The sequence below is a fragment of the Sinohyriopsis cumingii genome, chromosome 3 (assembly GCF_028554795.1).
Source record: "Sinohyriopsis cumingii isolate HCF-2022 chromosome 3, ASM2855479v2, whole genome shotgun sequence".
Taxonomy (NCBI): Eukaryota; Metazoa; Mollusca; class Bivalvia; order Unionida; family Unionidae; genus Sinohyriopsis; species Sinohyriopsis cumingii.
In genome coordinates, this window is record NC_142963.1 from 93505465 (window position 1) to 93524296 (window position 18832).

General features: G+C 34.1%; 2 protein-coding genes and 1 long non-coding RNA gene across 7 annotated transcripts in view; 2 read left to right on the forward strand and 1 right to left on the reverse strand.

Moving 5' to 3' along the window:
* LOC149803302 (diacylglycerol lipase-beta-like) overlaps positions 1-7955 on the forward strand; it is a 104873-nt gene extending 96918 nt beyond the window's left edge. For both annotated transcript variants that reach the window (XM_089952997.1, XM_089952998.1), the window contains exon 15: positions 302-7955. The gene's annotated coding sequence lies outside the window, so the exon portion shown is untranslated. The remainder of the gene's footprint in view (positions 1-301) is intronic.
* The window catches only part of LOC149803303 (putative pyridoxal-dependent decarboxylase domain-containing protein 2), a 117119-nt gene that overhangs the window by 11186 nt on the left and 87101 nt on the right, over positions 1-18832 (reverse strand). For 2 of the 4 annotated variants that reach the window (XM_089952993.1, XM_089952992.1), the window contains exon 24: positions 10259-16834. The exons of 1 other annotated variant lie outside the window; for it this stretch is intronic. In XM_089952993.1, coding sequence (XP_089809119.1) covers positions 16795-16834 — 40 coding nt within the window. In that variant the 3' untranslated portion in view covers positions 10259-16794. One more of the 4 variants, XM_089952994.1, reaches the window with a different exon arrangement.
* LOC149803304 (uncharacterized) overlaps positions 1-18832 on the forward strand; it is a 70235-nt gene that overhangs the window by 7297 nt on the left and 44106 nt on the right. The window lies entirely within an intron of this gene.

The following is an 18832-nucleotide window of genomic DNA, read 5'->3' on the forward strand; positions in this document are numbered from 1 at the left end:
AAAAAAGGGAAAATAATAAAATTAGCAATCACAGGTAAATGTTCAAGCAGTAGATGACAAGAAAAATTTGTGTATCCAGATATATTAAATTGTTTAGTAGCTTTTTCTTCTCATTTTCAGTTCAATATTTACACAGTGAAAATAGTTGGTTCCTATGATCAAGACATAGGAGGCGTATTATAAATCACTTTTTCCATTGGATGCCATTTGATAAGTTAGTTGCCTATTAAATGCCTTTGAAGATATCATCTTCTCAGGTCCAGCGTTAACAGAATTAATGATCTTTTTCTTTCACTTATAGGGGTCCTGGATGGTCTATTGGACTAAGTTGCTCACTTTTACAGATCTCTTACATGTCAACATGGGTTCGAGTCTCATCTTGACTAACATGGGCAGGTGAGAAAGCTTGCCAGTAGCTTCCTGTGGGTCAGTGGTTCTTCCCAGGATCTTTCCAGTCACTTCCTCCACTAAATACACAGGCTGCCATGTATAGCCTGTCATTTGCTGAAAAATGGCATTAAACCTCACAAATTTAGAATCTTTAAATTTAAATCTCAACAACAGTAGATCCTTCTGTCATATTTTGAAAACTGTTCAACATATTCTGATGCAGTTTGATTTGTACATTGTCTCACAGACGATGATGTGACTTTGATGATTTTTGTCTTCATTTTGATAGAGTTATGGCCCTTTACAATAAATTTCATATCTTAATGTGGATATTGATTTTAACCAGAATTACTCAAGAACTCTTTAACGAATTGTGATGGAATTATGGCTAAGAATAGTGTCACTTTTATTTGCATTTGCGTTTTATGGGTTTAGTCTTGTCTACTCCATTTTGGACAGTGCTGTGACCAATGTCAAGCAGATTCTTGTCATTGCATGCAAACATGTAATGTTGCTTGCAATAAGCTCAAGAAACATTCAGCATATTCTAATGGCTTATGTGGGTTTATGTCTTATTTTCTATGGCATTAAATCTGTACATGAGATACATGCTTGTAATCAGCATTGTTGAAGAAGCATTCATCATATTGCAATTTGTTGTGAACTTATTTCTTTTTCAGATAAATTATCTGATCATAATACGTTAGTAGAATTGCTACTAACTCACAAATACAGCCCTCTCAGATTAAAAACATTTTAGCTAAACGTTAGTGGCCCACCTAGGTGGCAGTTAGAGTGATCTCCCCTTAATACCAGAATTAGCACTAGATCCCACAAAATCATCAGTTATTACATCTACTCATGCCAAGTAGTACACTCTCTAAATGCAGAGAGGCCTTGCAAATCCATACAAACAGTTTGTAATTTTTCTACCTTTAATTAAGATGGAGGATTTAGCAAAATCCCAAACTTTGTCTCACAAGTCCTGGATCCAGTTGTGTGGAAAATCAATGCTCTTTCTTTTGATTGGAACGGCCAAACATAAAAGCTTCTTCTCCAGTACCTCAAGTTCCTTAGGTGATACAGGAAACAAAGTAGCAAGAGTGTCTCCTCATCCTGATTACTCCACTCAAATTGGAAATTTTGGTTCAACCTCATCAATCTCAAAACAGAATTGCCAGGAAACCAAGATACAGTGCAACCCCACTATAACATGCCCCGCTATAACGCGAGTTCGGATATAACATGGTTGTGGCGTGGCTCCTGAAATTTCGCATATTCATTTGCACGTGAAAAAATATTTTGTGTTCAAAGTACATGAAATAGTGTATAAAAAATGTATTATCATTATGGGGAAGAGATCGCATGTGAATTCAAATTTAATATGTTCGTGGCATGGTTCCTGAAATTTTAAATACATGTGTATTTTTCTCGTACCTGGATATTTTTTTTTTTTAGTACAAGAAATAGTGTGTAAAACGTTTATTATCATTTTGGGGAAGAGTTTGTGTATGAATTTTAATATAATACAGTCATTGCGTAGCTTCTAAAATTTAACAATATGACCAGGTTCTTGAAGTGTTATGCCAAAATAAACATTATCAGAAATGTTACTTATTACTGATCCATGAGTAAAGCCAGTAAGTCGTCCTTGTGATTGTCTTCAATTAATTCTGTATACAGTCATTGCTCAGACTGTAGTCAACAAGTGTTTCTTCTTTAACTGCATACACAACCAAGCAGCAGACAATGCTATAGTTGATAAAAGATTCTCACAATTTAAAAAACATCAAAAAACAAAAGCTGCCAACATGTTTGCTGGGCTTGGCAGTGTTATTAAACGCGATCAGTTGACCAGTAAATAATGTCCGCTTTATTAGCTGGAAATTGAAAGGGTATGAAATTGTACATGCATTCAGCTTTAAATTGTTTTATAAAAGTGACTCGTGACCATTGCAGGCCTACTGCACTTACTTCTTGGGTTTTACATGTGTATGAGGTTTACTTATCAATTCGTTATTAATTTCCTATTTTTTAATAAAAATATTGTATCATTATGGAAAAGCAAGTTCACAAACGTAATTCGTTCTCTGCACTTTGTGCCCAAAAAAATTATTATCATTATGGGGAAGAGATCATGTATGAATTCAACTATAATACGATATATAATACGATCGTGGCTTGATTCCTGAAATTTTAAATACATGTACATGTATTTTTCTCGTACCTGGAAAAATACTTTTTTTAAAGTACAAGAAATGTGTGCAAAACATTTTTTTTCATTTTGGGGAAGAGTTCGAGTATGAATTCGAATATAATACAATCATGGCTTGGCTTCTGAAATTTAACAATTTCACCAGGTTCTTGAATGTTATGCCAAAATAAACGTATCGGAAATGTTACTTCTGATCCATGCGTAAAGCCAGTAAGACGTCTTTGTGATTGTCTTCTGTTAATTCTGTATACAGTCGTTGCTCAAACAGTAGCCAACAAGTGTTTCTTCTTTATCTGTATACACAACCAAGCAGCAGACAATGTAGTGGTTGATAAAAGATTCTCACAATTTAATAAACATAAAAAAATGAAAGCTGCCAACATGTTTGTTGGGCTTGGCGGTGTAATTAGATGCAATCAGTTGACCAGTAAATAATGTCTGCTTTATTAGCTGGAATTTGAAAGGTATGAAATTGTACATGTGTTCAGCTTAACAAAATTTTTTATTATGACCACTGCAGGCCTACTGCACTTAGTTCTTTGGTTTTACACGGGTATGGTGTTTGTTTATGAACTCGTTATTAATTTCCTATTTTTTATAAAAATATTATACCGTTATGGAAAAGCAAGTTCACAAACAAGTCGTTCTCTGCACTTTGTGAAAAAAATATTATTATCATTTTGGGGACGAGATCATGTTTGAATTCCAATATAATACGATATATATAATACACTATGATTAGTATAGTAGTTTTCACACGTTTCTTTTGATATTCACAAAATCTGAAGTAAAAATTACATGCATGCTGAAAGCATGTTTTGATTGGTAATTATTCTTGCTGTAGTCGTTCAAATGAATAATAATAATAATAATAATGAGGACTTTGTATAGCACCTAATCTTTAGAAGCTCTAAGCACTTTACAACATTAGACAACACCTATAAGATAAAAAACATATAATGATATGATTACAAAAACAAACACCATGAAATTAGAAAACATTAAAAAACATGCTGAGAATATTTAAGGTAGGAAACATTATTAGGTCTTTAAGTTTGTTGGATAGGCATACAAGCGTTAATTATTGGAAATTTACAATGGATAAATGTACACAGAAACGCATATGAGAAATTTTTAGCAGCATGAAATTTGTACAGACACCGTTCATAAACCCTGGAACATAATAAACCGTACACGTACTTCATCTTCCTTAACCTAATTTTGCTGTTAATTTTTCCCATTGAATTCAGGCACATAATGATGTGTGACAAAATTATTGAATAGTTTTAATACGTATGCAATTTTTGCAGTGGAATTACATATGTTCTGGATTAATTTCAAGCACTGATGGTACAATATCAGACAGCAAGTAAATGGTGTTGATACTCTGTTCATGCTGTGTATTAAACATTGAATTCAGACACAATCAGCTGAGAAAAAATTATTGAATATTGTAAATCTGTGTGCAGTTTTTCATTGGAACTACATTCATTATAGATAAACTGAATGCCATGACAGCACAATAGTAAACGGTGTTGATACCCTAATCATCATATACATTAGACATGACTACACGTATATGTGCCAATGAGTTGTTCTCTGAAAAAAGTAAAATACTGTAAAACCCCGCATTAACGTGACCCTGATATTAACGTGATCTAAGTTTTTGGACCCCAAATTATTGCGTTATAGTGGTGTTCCACTGTAGGCAACAGTGACAGCTAGTGTTTCCCCCCAACCCAGAGTTTCTAAACCTGCACATTAGGATCTTATTAAAATGTGCCCTCAAACAGTTCTCACAACCAGTGGTGGAGAAATCTCGAAATTGAGATGGCCCATCCACTTTAAAGGTGGATGATGTTGTTGTTGTTGTGGGGTTTAACGCCATTTTTCAGCACATGATAGGCTATACATGGCGGCCAGTATTAATGGTGGAGGAAGAACCCTGGAAAACCCCAGATAGAACCACCGACCCACGAGAAGCTACTGGCAAGCTTTCTCACATACCCACATTGGCCGAATTCGAGACTCGAACCGCCGCAGACAGAGGTGAGATGGCAGTGATCCGTAACGAAGAGCGCTTTAGACCACTTGGCCACTCGGGGCCCCAAAGGTGTATGAAGGCAATGGGTTATATTCTCACAATGGTACACAAGAACACTTTATACCACTGCAAGCATCCATATTTCAGTAGCTAACTTCCTCTGACCTTTCAAAAAAAACAGTTCCTACCAATCACAATCAAAACCTACCATTCCATGATCAATGGTACACTGTGATATCAGACAAACTAAAGACCTATCTGTTCTGTCCATTTGGATCATATAGGTCCAGTGATATTGGATCCTTGCTCACATGGAATCTATCCATAATGAGGCTGAACAAGACACCATTTGGACTGCTATCAAAACTTCATTTCTTCACTTTGCATAGAAGTCCTACCTCACTGCATTGGTGGATTGCAATGAAACTTCATACATACATTCATTCTAGTCGGTCCTAGATAACTACAAGGCCAATCTGACAAGCAATATGGCCACAACTATCTTGAAAATCTTGTTATTGCTACTCCTGAATGGAAAGTTATATCAACAAGGGGTTTTCAGCAACAGATTTGTTTTGATATCTTGTTGGTCCAGAATGAAAATGGGGCCAATCTGGACATAGAACACAATTAATTTTACTATATGTTCTCTACATTTGTTTCTCAGTACTGACCTTTCCACCGTGTGACAATCAATGTAAATCATATGTTAATCTAAAATACCATCAAAGATGACTTAACAGTGAAGTTCTTGTCAGAGGTTGACCTGCTCTTTTTCGACATGCAGGACTGTCAACATAGCAGCATGTAAACAGAACACAGATTTCACTTCTGGATCATCACCAAGGCCTTATTACTCACTGTGCACTGTTGCCGAAATACACACAGACAACAACACCCTGAGCTCATATTATCAAGAATAAACAGTTTCCTTTAAATCCGTACCAAAAATGTATAAATAAAACTCTTCTATCACCACCAAAATGAGAGAGGAAAAATGTTATAAAATAGACTAGAATTACATTCGTGGGTACTGAACTGGCAGTATTAATTGTAACCCGATTCCATCTTATGTCCAGTTTGGCTGCCTCCTGAAAACATAATGACATTGATATGACATTCATCGTGAAAATATTTTTTTCTCATCTTCTTCTGAATGGATGGGTGTATTGACCTAGGGTTTTCACCAAAAAACGTACGATATATCGGTGATTTTAACTGAAAATAATACTGATGTCCATCAGACTACTCTGCCTGAATTAATGGTCATATCAACATAGGGTTTTCACCAAAAAGACTTCTTTTCTTTCTAAATAAAATGGTGTCAGTATTACATCCATCTTGAAAATATTCTATTGCTCAAGAATATCCTTCACGATCCCCAGACATTCACTCTGCAAAGGTCCAAGGCAAGTACATGGTGTCCAGGAATGGGGCTTCATGTTAATAAATACTAGTTCACAATGAAGCCAGGACTAGTGCTGGACCTATTCAGTGCCGAATTTGATACTTCCTTGGGAGAATGGGGCTGATTATGTTGGGTGTGCAAGCTGAGTTGAATTGCAATGTCTAGAGACCATAGATTTTAGTAAACAAATTTTATTTAGAGTCAGATTACATAAGAAACTTTACCTCATTGAAGCTACTATAAACAGTCAAAACTCCAACAAACATACAACACAGCCAAGGAATCAAAAGATTTATTCAAAAGGAAAATGGTGTTTTAAAAATAGTTGTTTCACAGAATGTGCTTGGAATATAGAAACAGGATGCAAAATAATTCTATGATCATGCTGTTAACTGTTCAGCTCCAGAATATTATTTTGAAAATATATATAATATTCATCTGCTAGTATACATTTATAACATTATTTTATTCATATTGATCAATGATGGGTTTTCAGGCCATAGATCTTATACTAGTCAATACATGAAAATTCTGCACTATAAATTATGATGAAACTGACATTAATCAGATGACAGTTGTGGCATAAGATGTACATTTTGAATAATAATAATTCCAATTTTTATGAATGAAACAAATTTTCTGCAATATGATTGGATGTAAATGGTCACGTGATACTTATCTAGTATTTTTTACACACCGATAAATTCTGGGACTACTTTTGGGTTTTGTACTGTTTGCACTGTAAATAAACATTGCAGACATCATTGTGAAATGATTGTTTCATGTTCTAATTTTTTAATTCAGCAAATAAATATAAATTATCCCCTTTTTATTCGTTTTCCAATATTCTTTGATTGAAACGCATAGTTAACTATACAATTTGGTGATAGTTGAGCAAAAGGGCCAATTACATTGATTTTTCACTGCAATTTTCTGATTTTTTTGAGCAATTAGATGACAAGGAGTTAAAATAAAATAGCAGCCATTGAAGCAGATGAAGATGGATTTGATGATATTACAATGGATAGTACAAATGCATAAAATGAAATAGAACAAAGGATATTTATAAATTACCTCAAAGAGTACCCCATGACCTCCATTAAACCCTAGCCATACACAACAACAGCATGGGAACCAGGCCAGTCAATTTTCAGTCAACTGAGAGATAAAAAACAAATGCAACTCCAAGCCATTGAAAAATGTATATAATAATTCATAAAGGTGACTGTTTTGCTTAAATTATTTTGTATGTGTAGTCATTCATTTAAATGAGAAAGAAATTACACAACATTTTGCCTTGTCACTCTTCTTCTCCAAAAATAGATCTTCTTTGTAAATTTTAAAACTTTAAATGTTGAAAGTTATAATTACTAATGTCACCATATTACATGCATAAACCCTTTTGACTTATTTACTTTGTGAGTGGTAAGGTAAATCATTTAATCCTATATTTCAGATTTCCTCTTTCTCTCAACTAATGATAAATATCTTGTAACTGTAACCTAGAAATTATATGATGAATATGCTTGCACAGATTCATTTGTTTTGTGAAACAATAACTTGCACAGCTGTTGGCATCTAATTCAGGCATACACAAATTCCTACAGGGCATGGGTTGGATAAGTGCCATAGTTAATACATTCCTATTTAATTGAATAATTTATTAAATCATTTACATTTTTCTCGAATATTGTATTGCTTGTTGTCTGCTTTAAAAGTTTATCATTACTAAGACATTTAGCACTAACTGAATACCATGATGTTCATTATAATGAATATGTATAACATTTTGCAGCCAATGATCATAAAAACTTGTATTTTATTTTACCTTGTACACGTTTTACTTTGTAAGGATCCATTCAGATTCAGTTATCATCAGAAGCTAAAGAAAAGTTCAACATTTTAATTTGTGATGCAAGTTATGACTCATACTTTTTTCTGTCAATGTGGGAAACAGAAATTTTGTGGGCTACTGTGTCTTGTTTGTCGACAGTTTAAACATTTCAAAAACCTTGTACAACATTTGAAAAGTAGGTACGTGTGACCTATGAACTACTGAAAGAAATTAATATATTTTGAATCAGACAAACACATTCTATTTATAACTCTTCCAACAGCAGTTTGTCAGAAAGCTGAATAAAAGAAAATAATGTACAGTGAAACCCCTTAAAAAGGTTTTGGTTTACTGAGGTTTTTGCAGATGTGAAAAAATATTTTTCTAAAAGCTTTAGTGATGAAAAAGATGAAATTATGACAGCACAAGTGTCTGTGTAAGAGTGCACAAAACTGAGAAAGCTGTTTGAATACATGTATTTAATGAAGAATTAGCTGAACAACATAATTTCCTGACAAAAATCACATCCTGTCCCAAACAGTTGATCCAAATGGAAATAACAGTATTTGTCACAAGAAACATCAGGAACGTTTTTGACTTTCAGGATAAATAATTGAGTGAATCTGACTTAAATACTGCTAAGTCTCCTTTGTCAAAGCAATAAAAGCGAGGCCACATATCTGGTTAATAAAGCTGATATTCAATAAAAAACAAAGCAAGTAATGTTCTATTGATCATGTATGCAGATGAATAGCATCCACAATTAGATAATAGCAGATTAACATATTCATTCTTTTTAAAATGGCTTACCTACAAGCACTTATCAATAATTCACCTTTAGGGCTAGCTTTGTTCTGTGGTGCAAAGACTTCAGATTAGCCTATTGTTGGCCCTAATCTATGTTGCCATATGTATAAAGTATTGTTTTAACTTCGCATGCACTTTGAACATTTTTGTTGTTGGGTTTAATGCCATTTTTCAGCACAAGATAGGCTATACATGGTGGCCAGTATAAATGGTGGAGGATGAAACCAGGAAAACACCGACCCACAAGAAGCTACTGGCAAGCTTTCTCACACACCCACATTGGCTGAACCTGAGACTCGAACCCATGCAGACAGAAGTGAAATGGTTTGCACTTTAGACCACTCTGCCACTCGGGGCCCCTCCAGTGCATGTAAGAAATTTAGCAGCTAAAATATATTTCCAGGTTCGAGCTTAGTTCAGCTTGATGGGGTTTTCTCAGCTTAGAGTTGAGGTGTTTCAATTTACTCTGGGGAAAAAATTTGGTATTGAGGAGATTCAGGATCCAAGGTTTCAGTGTTTATGGAATTCCACTGTACTTACTGGTGCACTGAAGTAGGTCATTATGACCTGCTTTTGGTCCAAGTCCAGAGTGATAAAAAAATAAATGTAACAATCGAGTTTTACGCAAAAGGCAGGGGTCATAATATTACCATTTCTTGTCATCTGTTCATTCAGTGATCAATCTGTCCCAGTGATAGAAAAATCTACTGCCCAGCAGCCGAGGTTGACTTAAAGCTGAGCAACTTAAAAGACAGAAACTCAATCCCTGGCTAGACAACCAGCTCTTGATGGCAGTGGTTTAGAATATGTGCTTGCCATGATGCAAAATCTTTAAAATATGGGCTGTCTGCATTAAATGACAGATGAAAGTATATATTTTGTCAATCCTTTTCACATTGATTTATACCAAATTACCAAATTTTGAAGCATACAGGTCAGCTTTTTAAGTTCTTCATTTCTACCCCAATTAGTAAGATATAAGGGTAACTGTAAAACTCTGGGCCCCAAAGTTCTCTTTACCTATGAGGAAGACATCAGAGTAGTTGCATCTATGTTAATGTTTGAAATGAAGAATGCATCTAAATTGAGAAATTACTTATTAATAAAACTTTGTTTATTCCATTAAAATTTTTAAAATTTCAAGAGTTGTTGACTATCTGTATCTCAGATACACTGTCTTCAGAATGTGTGATAGAATTATAGAGCTGTTCTGGAATTAATGAAACATGGCGGTGATTTTTGTAGGCTGACTTGGGTTTGAAAATGAAGGTTTAAACCTTTAAAGCCTGGTACTCTGTAACTTTAATTTACTCTGTATACTTAGTCATAACATGAAAACAAAATGTTATTTTTTAACTTTAATCTTTACACAGTTTAATAAAACATAACTAGCTATATAGTCACAAAATTACTGACATGGCCATGCAACAGAATCCAAGAAACAAAGTTAACTGCATTAATAACACTTTCATACAATAATAATGGTCAGAATGATGTCAGAGAAGTAGTACCTATGAAAACAAAAGACAAGGGTGAAATAAAATTGAGTCGCAAACGCAATATCTTGGATCTTTTATTATGAAATTATTTTCCATACTTTGCTTACAAAAACCCACCAAACAACCTCGACTATAATAACAAAGTAAACCATCTGCAATTAGGACTTGCATAAAAAGTTATAAAAAATTGCACATGTATGTGACATTCTATATATAATGCTGGGATACACTTAAAAGACCGCAAAAGAAATAACTAACAAAACCAGTGAATAAAAGAGCCCCAAATATGACAACAAATTATGGTGAAAGGCCACAAGTATTCCTCTGAACTGTTATGTAAAAAATGGAATGTTGAATAGTGAAAGGTGTATTCCTTTGAACTGTTATGTACAAAATTGTGTTGAATATATGTACTTTTCTCAAGTACAGCTATCTGGATAGTTAGAACATTGATACTTTATAAAGGTAAAGTTGCCAAACATTGCACATGTTAGACACATGTATATGTGATCACACATGTAAAGCACGAGTTCCACATAAACTAATTTGCTATTACATTTTCCACATCTGTGAACAAAGCAGGTTTTATAGCCTTATATTTGTTGACTGGCCATAAAATTCAGCCATTCCAGACAATTATTAGCCAGCTTGTTTTTAAGTTATTCTTGGACACATTCCCATATAATAAATTGTTGCAAAATGTTTCAAGGTTTTGTTAACATTTTTGCCCTTTAGATCACAAACAAGTACTCTGGAGAAATTACCACCACAGGTGATGGTGATTTATAACATTACAAGATGTGATTAACTGTCACCCATTGTTAAAAACCTGTCGTGAGGTGCTTGCCCTTGCTTTAGACTAGTTGAGGCCTGTGATTGGCTGTCATCTAATGTTAACCTGTCAGAATGTGTAGGGGATTGTAGTGCTGACATTAGACTGAGTAATCCTGTTCCTTCCATATAGGCAACAATGTCTGTCTTGTGCATTAGAACTGACCCTAGATATTAGACTGAGTAATCTCTATTACTGGCTGTTGCTGACTTAATTATGCCCTTGATGTGAGTAATAAATCATTCTTGTTCAGAGAACATCTTTAATGTCTTAGGATAAAGTATCTGAAGTGGGGATAGGCATCAGCCTCAATTAATATCTTAAAGCATTATGCTATGCAAATATGTCATGCAACAGAATTTCTTGGGTTCTCTGCAAGATGAGACAAAAACTATTTATGAAAATTTGGATGCAACCCAGCTACAGTCTTGATATTTTTATATAATACAGTACTATTCTAGAGATAGTAAAAATGCTGCTGAAATCAAAACCTCTCCAACAACAAACTATGATAAGGAAACTATTAATGCTTTTTTTTATATATATTCCAATACATGGAAGTGAATGATGATGATGTTGTTGTTGTGGGGTTTAACGTCATTTTTCAGCACATGATAGGCTATGCATGGTGGCCAGTAATGGTGGAGGAAGAATCTGGGAAAACCCCGGGAAGAACCACCGACCCACGAGCAGCTACTGGCAAGCTTTCTCACATACCCACATTGGCTGAATCCTAGACTCGAACCCATGCAGACAGAGGTGAGATGGCAGTGATCCATAACGGAGTGCGCTTTAGACCACTCAGCTACTCGGGGGCCCCGGAAGTAAATGAGAAAGTCTTAAACATACTAGAGTTCCAGACTGGCAGAGTAAACATGAAGTCCAACACAAACTTGCAATAGAAAATATTTCCAAACCTCATCACTTTGAGATTATACTTTCATATGCACAGTTTATACTTTTGCTATTTATACTCGCATATAAGTTGATTCAACTATAATTCGACCCCCCCCCCCTTTTCAAGGCTACAAAAGCCTGTTTCTCTTTGACTGTCCCATAGGTCGATGTGTAATTTGCAAGTCAGATCCTTCTGAAGGGGTGACTTGTAGTCCGCGAGTTGCAATTTGGAAAAATAAACAAGCCTATACAGATATCTATGAAAACCGAACCAATGTAAAATATAATTATATTATTGAGTGGAACAGGTCACAAATAAATTGACAACTATGATTTGTCCTAATTAAAATCCATAATGCTTGATATTTTATATCCATTCATGTAATAAATATATGAATCCAATTATAGGTCACCTGCTTTAATTCACAGTATCCTATCAATGTCAATATCTAATGTCATCTGGTACAGAGTCCAAGAATTCATCTTCATTATCTGATAAAGTTTTGAAATCCTCATCTCAATCATTGATTGGTAAATCATTTTGGTCTGGTTATTGCAAATATTTTCTGACTCCATTTCGTTGGCTTCATTGTCATATGCATGTGATTATGTACAGACTGAGCTTGGGCCCAACACTTTGATCTTACAGTCTGTAAAATCTAATAAAGGTCGCGACTGAACATTTGTCAGTTGTGCAGCAAGATCATTGGAAGTTCAAATAACCACACTCATGGCTCGATGAAAGAGACATCATGTGAAAAAATAAAGAGTGCTTCCGTTACAAGCTAAAAGGTATTAAAGTCAAACATTCACTGAAGATGTAGAACTCTACTTGGCGCTAAACAAGTACATGGACAATATTCATAGCTTGATCAAAAGGAATGTCATCTTGAAAACAAGTGAGTGCTGCCTTTACAAGTCAGGGGTGTTTTTTATTGGATCATTTGCTCTGGTAGAAAACATGGGAAATAACAAATGAGAATTAAAAATATAACTTATGGAGAAGGAAAATACAACTTCAATTAAAACTGTTATTGCAACAAAGTGTTTATGCAGCAAAACAAATATAAATTAAAATACAGGTTGTCAGGATGGAAGCAATATACATACTAGTAAATACCCACAGTAAACAACATTGATGGACACATCATTCTGTGGAGGGTAGTATTTAATTTACCTGTAATATTTTAAAATCCAAATGACTAGATGCAAGTATTGTGTAATGAATACTGTCATGAAGTGGATAAATGCACTATATATCATATATGCATTTTTTAATGTGTGGTTGTGGCTGTGGGGTTTAATGCCATTTTTCAGCACACGATAGGCTATACATGGCAGCCAGTATTAATGGTGGAGGAAGAACCCTGGAAAACCGCGGAAAGAACTACCGACCCACCATTGTTTAATGTGAATAGTGGTAAAGAAACAAATATATTTGAATTCACAGGATTTTTGTGTACTGGAAACAACATTACTCATAGATTATCAATTTTTTCTTGTATGTCATGCTTATAAGACTACCCCTATTCTGCACGAATAAAATTTTCAGTAAAAAAGGTCAACTTATAAGCGAATGTATACTGTACTGCAGGACTTGAGAAAACCAGATCCTGACAAAAATAAATATGGCTGTTTATACCATATATCTTTTCCTGGTCAAAAACATTGTTCTTTATTTTCCTTAATAAAATTAAACATATGGCCCAGTAATGATAAATTTAGCTCGAAGGTTCCACTATACTGTAATACAATTCACTGCTTCAATTCAACCACACCTTGTCACATGCCATGCTGATTAATGACCCTAACCTGCTGTTTCCAATCCTTGTTTAGTCGAAATATTTTTAGCCATATACATATTAAGATGCAAAAGAAAAGTTGTTTCAAAAGTGATAACTATAGGTTTTTGTTTCTAATTATCTTGTGTAATGAATGCTACAGATAATCCCGTTTGGAAAATACATGAAATTTTAAAAACTAATCCAAAATGGATACAACAAAAGAACAGTCTACCTCAAACACAAATATTTCATGCATAAATTTAAGACAAATCTATCAAGTTTTTTTATTTTTTAAACAAAATTTCCGAAGAAATATTTATTTTAGTCAACAATGAAAAATGCAATCTGAAAAAAGTGAAAAACTGTTTTTCATTGCAACTTACCCTGAATGGGTTGTTTCATTTATCAAAAAGCACCATAAAAAAGCAACTATCTCGACCAAGAGGAAACAATTAGATGTTTGCATTTTGAAATGGGCCATGTATCCACGTCATGAGCAGCTACCTCAACAAGAGGAAAAACTACCCTGAGCTTTTTTTGACATCTGGCATGTATCCAGATCATAATCAGCAAACACAAACGGGGAAAATACACTAGAATATCAGTAAAATGGAGCAAATTTTTTTTAATGGATTAATTAGGTAATGCATGGGTTTTCAGTGCTGTCCCCAGATCACTTATCGGACAGGGTGCTAATTGCTTGTCATGGATTTTAGTGGCAAACAGATAAGGATCAATGAGGTAATGCAGTGGTTTCAGTGCTATCAATAGACCACAAATGGAGGCAAGGTACTGGTTATCAGAACATTTTTAAACATGGAAAAGTATTTTCTAAGGGACCTCTGTGAGAAAATTTATTTTTATGCATTCCACTAATGCATTTAAGATAATATTTGCACTGCAAGCATTAAAACAAACTGGGTTAAATAGGACAGGACACATCCTAATGTAGGCAGTATGCCACCTAGGGAGAGTAGGGTACAGCACCCTCCTAAAACAGGTTATGAATGTCTGTCTTTTTACAGTTTATTATTTTTAAGAAACATGTACTTGACAATCAAAACAGAGAAAAGAAAGCAAATAAATAAGTTTTAATTTTCTAGATTTCTTCAGAACAGAGGTTGATAAATAGTATCATGACTGCTGAATATATTTGATTTTTAAGTCAGTAAAATGCATAAGACAACGCAAAAAATGAGATGTACAAGTTATACACCATGTATTTTATATTGGAATGCATTCATTTACTTAACAACAAATTACATAATGTATACATATCTGTGACTTTTTTATTTACAAAAAATATTTTATCACAGCATATAAAGTAATGGAATTAATGAATATAACCTGCATATAAATCAAATACAAACAACTGATTCAGTGAAGAAACTGTTACCATTCATGTCAGTTCTAAACTATATAATCTCATAATACATTCAGTATTACAATTTCAAATAAAAAAACACCTTCATACATAGATAAAGTAAAATGAAACCCACATGCAATTAATTTGCATTAATGATTTTTTAAATAAAAAATGCAGATTCATATTTCCTCTCCATGCATCCCCATTAAAGAACCCAAAACATTACATTCCATCCAGTTGCTAGCTATTTCCTGGGAAGTCAATTTTTGTAATCACACTATATAATCGTTCCGTTTTGCCTTTTTTTAAATTCTCTTTTTAAGCTCTGACAATAGACAAATTTCCAGAGTGAAAGAAGTATGCCAAACTCTTGACATCAAATTTTCTTTAACCTCAGCATGTTCTTTTTTTCCCCCACTTTATGAGTAATGTGATGATAGTAAATTTAATGATCATCAAGCGAGTTTTATAATAAAGGTCTGGACCCTATGAAAACAAATCTCTTGAAAGTCTAGAGATCAAATGCTGAGTATGAAGTCAAAAGATATATATCAAGATCTTGTCTACTGTATCTATTTTTGACTACATTTCTTTTTCAAATCATAAAATATATGATTTCCAACATGTGATACCACTTGAGAGAATATTTTGTTTATAGTGACAAAATCTATGTATTAGGATGAGCTTAATCACAGTATGTGCAATATCACACATTAAAAGGAATACAGAAAATCTAATTTTATTAAGGATATAATTCTGTTTAAAAAAATTGGATTATGTAACAACAGACAATTTCTTCATCATTTCATATGAGATTGTTTCCTAAACCATCATCTAAATCAATATACTGTATAACGTTTTAAATTTTTCTCCTTCTGTAACATTTTCAGTCATTTTAAGCACTAATTAATTCCAGCTTTACAGATAAGTTTAGGTAAAAGCCAAGTAAATAAAGCCTGATCTAATCAGGAAACATGCAAATGTTACACTGGTCTATATTTCTGGTTTAACAGCAGATCTATAAGTTATTCACAGATCTAAATACTGCTAGAACAACATCAAGAGCTTTCCAGGTAAACAAGATCTGGTTTTGCTTCTTAAGGTTTAATGCCATTTTTTCAGCACATGCTAGGCTAAACATGGTGGACAGTATATTTGATGGTTGAAAAACTCAGGATGACCCCAGAAAGAACTAATGACTCATAGGAAGCTGCTGGCAAACTTTCTCACATACCCACATTGGTTAAGCCAAGACTTGAACTCACATGGACAGAGGTGAACACCTAAGACCACTCTGCCACCTAGGAACCCACCAGGTAAAGACAAAGTCAAACAACAACAAAAACCAGGATCTTGTTGTCTTAAGCAATAATAAAAGCATTTATTTAGAGCAATTTAAAATATATTAAAAATCTGAAATCTTATCAATGAAATTCTTTCATGCTGTCAATGTGAAAATTAAAGTTTGTCTACACTCACTGCACTCAGGGTATTTACTTTGTTCCTGGCAAATATATTATTTAAAACCATGGCATAATATGCTGGTTGCAACATATAACCACCCAGCTTTCATGTATAAGGCTGTTCTTTTCTTTCCATCATAGGTTAAATAATCTGTATCCAACAGCATCTATCATGCCTTACAGATACATTTTGCTACATCTAACAGTGAACCAGTAAATTTGCTTCTCCATTTCAATGTCAAGATTCAGTCTTCATCACTGCTCATTCTTCTGCAGTGATTCACCTAGTTTATCACTGAAAATACATGAAGAACAATTACATTATCACCAAAATGGGGGGCACAAATGTTCAAGGAATTTTCAAACTCTGTACCATACAACCAACTACATACATTTACATTGTCTTTTCCATTGATAATATAGGATACAAAATGTTGTACTCATTTATTGTGAATACAACTGCTAACATACTCAAAGCCTGAAAATTAACGGTGGTCCAAGGTCCAGGACTGATTCTTTTTTTTTAAGCAGTGGACTGTCATATGTAAGCAGCACCTGTCCGGCCTTACTATTATTTATTTGTTCCTATAAATTGAAGAAAAAGTATTGTTCAATACTTATAACATCTGAAAAGAGCCACTAAACTGAAGCAATACAAGCAGAAGTTGATCAAAAGTAAGCAAATGTGTACAATTTAACTGGAAATCTGCAAATTTAGCATGCAGTCTGTGTACAATTTAACTGGAAATCTGCAAATTTAGCATGCAATCTGTGTACAATTTAACTGGAAATCTGCAAATTTAGCATGCAATCTGTGTACAATTTAACTGGAAATCTGCAAATTTAGCATGCAATCTGTGTACAATTTAACTGGAAATCTGCAAATTTAGCATGCAATCTGTGTACAATTTAACTGGAAATCTGCAAATTTAGCATGCAATCTGTGTACAATTTAACTGGAAATCTGTAAATTAATCATGCAGTCTGTGTACAATTTAACTGGAAATCTGCAAATTAAGCATGCAGTCGGTGTACAATTTAACTGGAAATCTGCAAATTTAGCATACAATCTATGTACAATTTAACTGGGAATCTGCAAATTTACCATGCTGACCTTCCTCAATCAAATGTTTGTTGGTTTTTGACCACATCTAAGAAAAGCATTAATAGTATTAAATTATCATATTCTTGAATCAAGATTTTGAGTTTGTTTAGGTATGGCAGAAGGTAAAAATCAACTACAATTAATTCATCTGCTACAATGTGTTGTATTACAGGGCTTTAAATGTCTCAAGCCCAAAAGGAACAGAAATTATGATAAAAATAAACGTTACAGGACTGTACAGAATCAGCAGGAAAAGGGTTGGTCATGGGTTGAGTATGATGACAAGAGTTTGTTTATATTTTATTTCAGTATGTACAGTATACCCAGAGTCAGTCAATCATTCAAGTGCCATATTTAAAGGCATATCTAATTTTCTAATTTGATCCACTGACATCACATGAAACAAGCAAAGAACGTATTACTTGCACTGAACCTTTACAGAGGTAAGTGCAAAATAAATTATTCATAATGTCAGCAGGATCAGGACTAGTTGACTTCTATCCTGATGAGACACAGTCTGCTTTTTTTTCTGAGTAAGCATGACATTTGACACATACTGTACACTCTGTGGGACAAGGCAAAGTTCATCTGAGGCTAAGCAATCTGTCAAGGAGTCTTGATTTTTCTCTGAACTTTCCTACCTTGTTTTAGTTATTTTGACAGCAATATTGTTTAACTCATTAACCCCTGGCGCCACGTTTACACATCAGGAGGTAGTAGCCTACTGCCAAGCTCTATAGCGTCAAGGTCATGTATGATACACTGAAGTGGGTGGTATTATAGAAAGGTAGACAAATGTAGCTCAACAATGATACCAAATAATCTGGACGTTCTAGTTGCACTACAAAATACATTGGGAAAAACCTAAATTTTTGGACCTGATTTTTTTCCACCCAAAATTTGCCCATGGTTGGAATCCGATTTTGTATAAGATTTTAGACTTTTTGGCCTCAGATCTAAGGCAGACCGGTCTGAACTGCACGCAGACAGGTGAACCTTTGCAAAATGTAGAATAAGATGGGCATTTGGAATAAAGAGTGGTCTCGATACGAAAATGATGGGTCTGTTAAGCAAGTGAAATAGCCAATGAAAAACGATGTTTCTAACACAACTAGGCATTAGGTTAATGGGAAATCTCTTGGAAATCGATGTATTAGGATGTATTCAGAAATAGCCCCCCAAAATGTG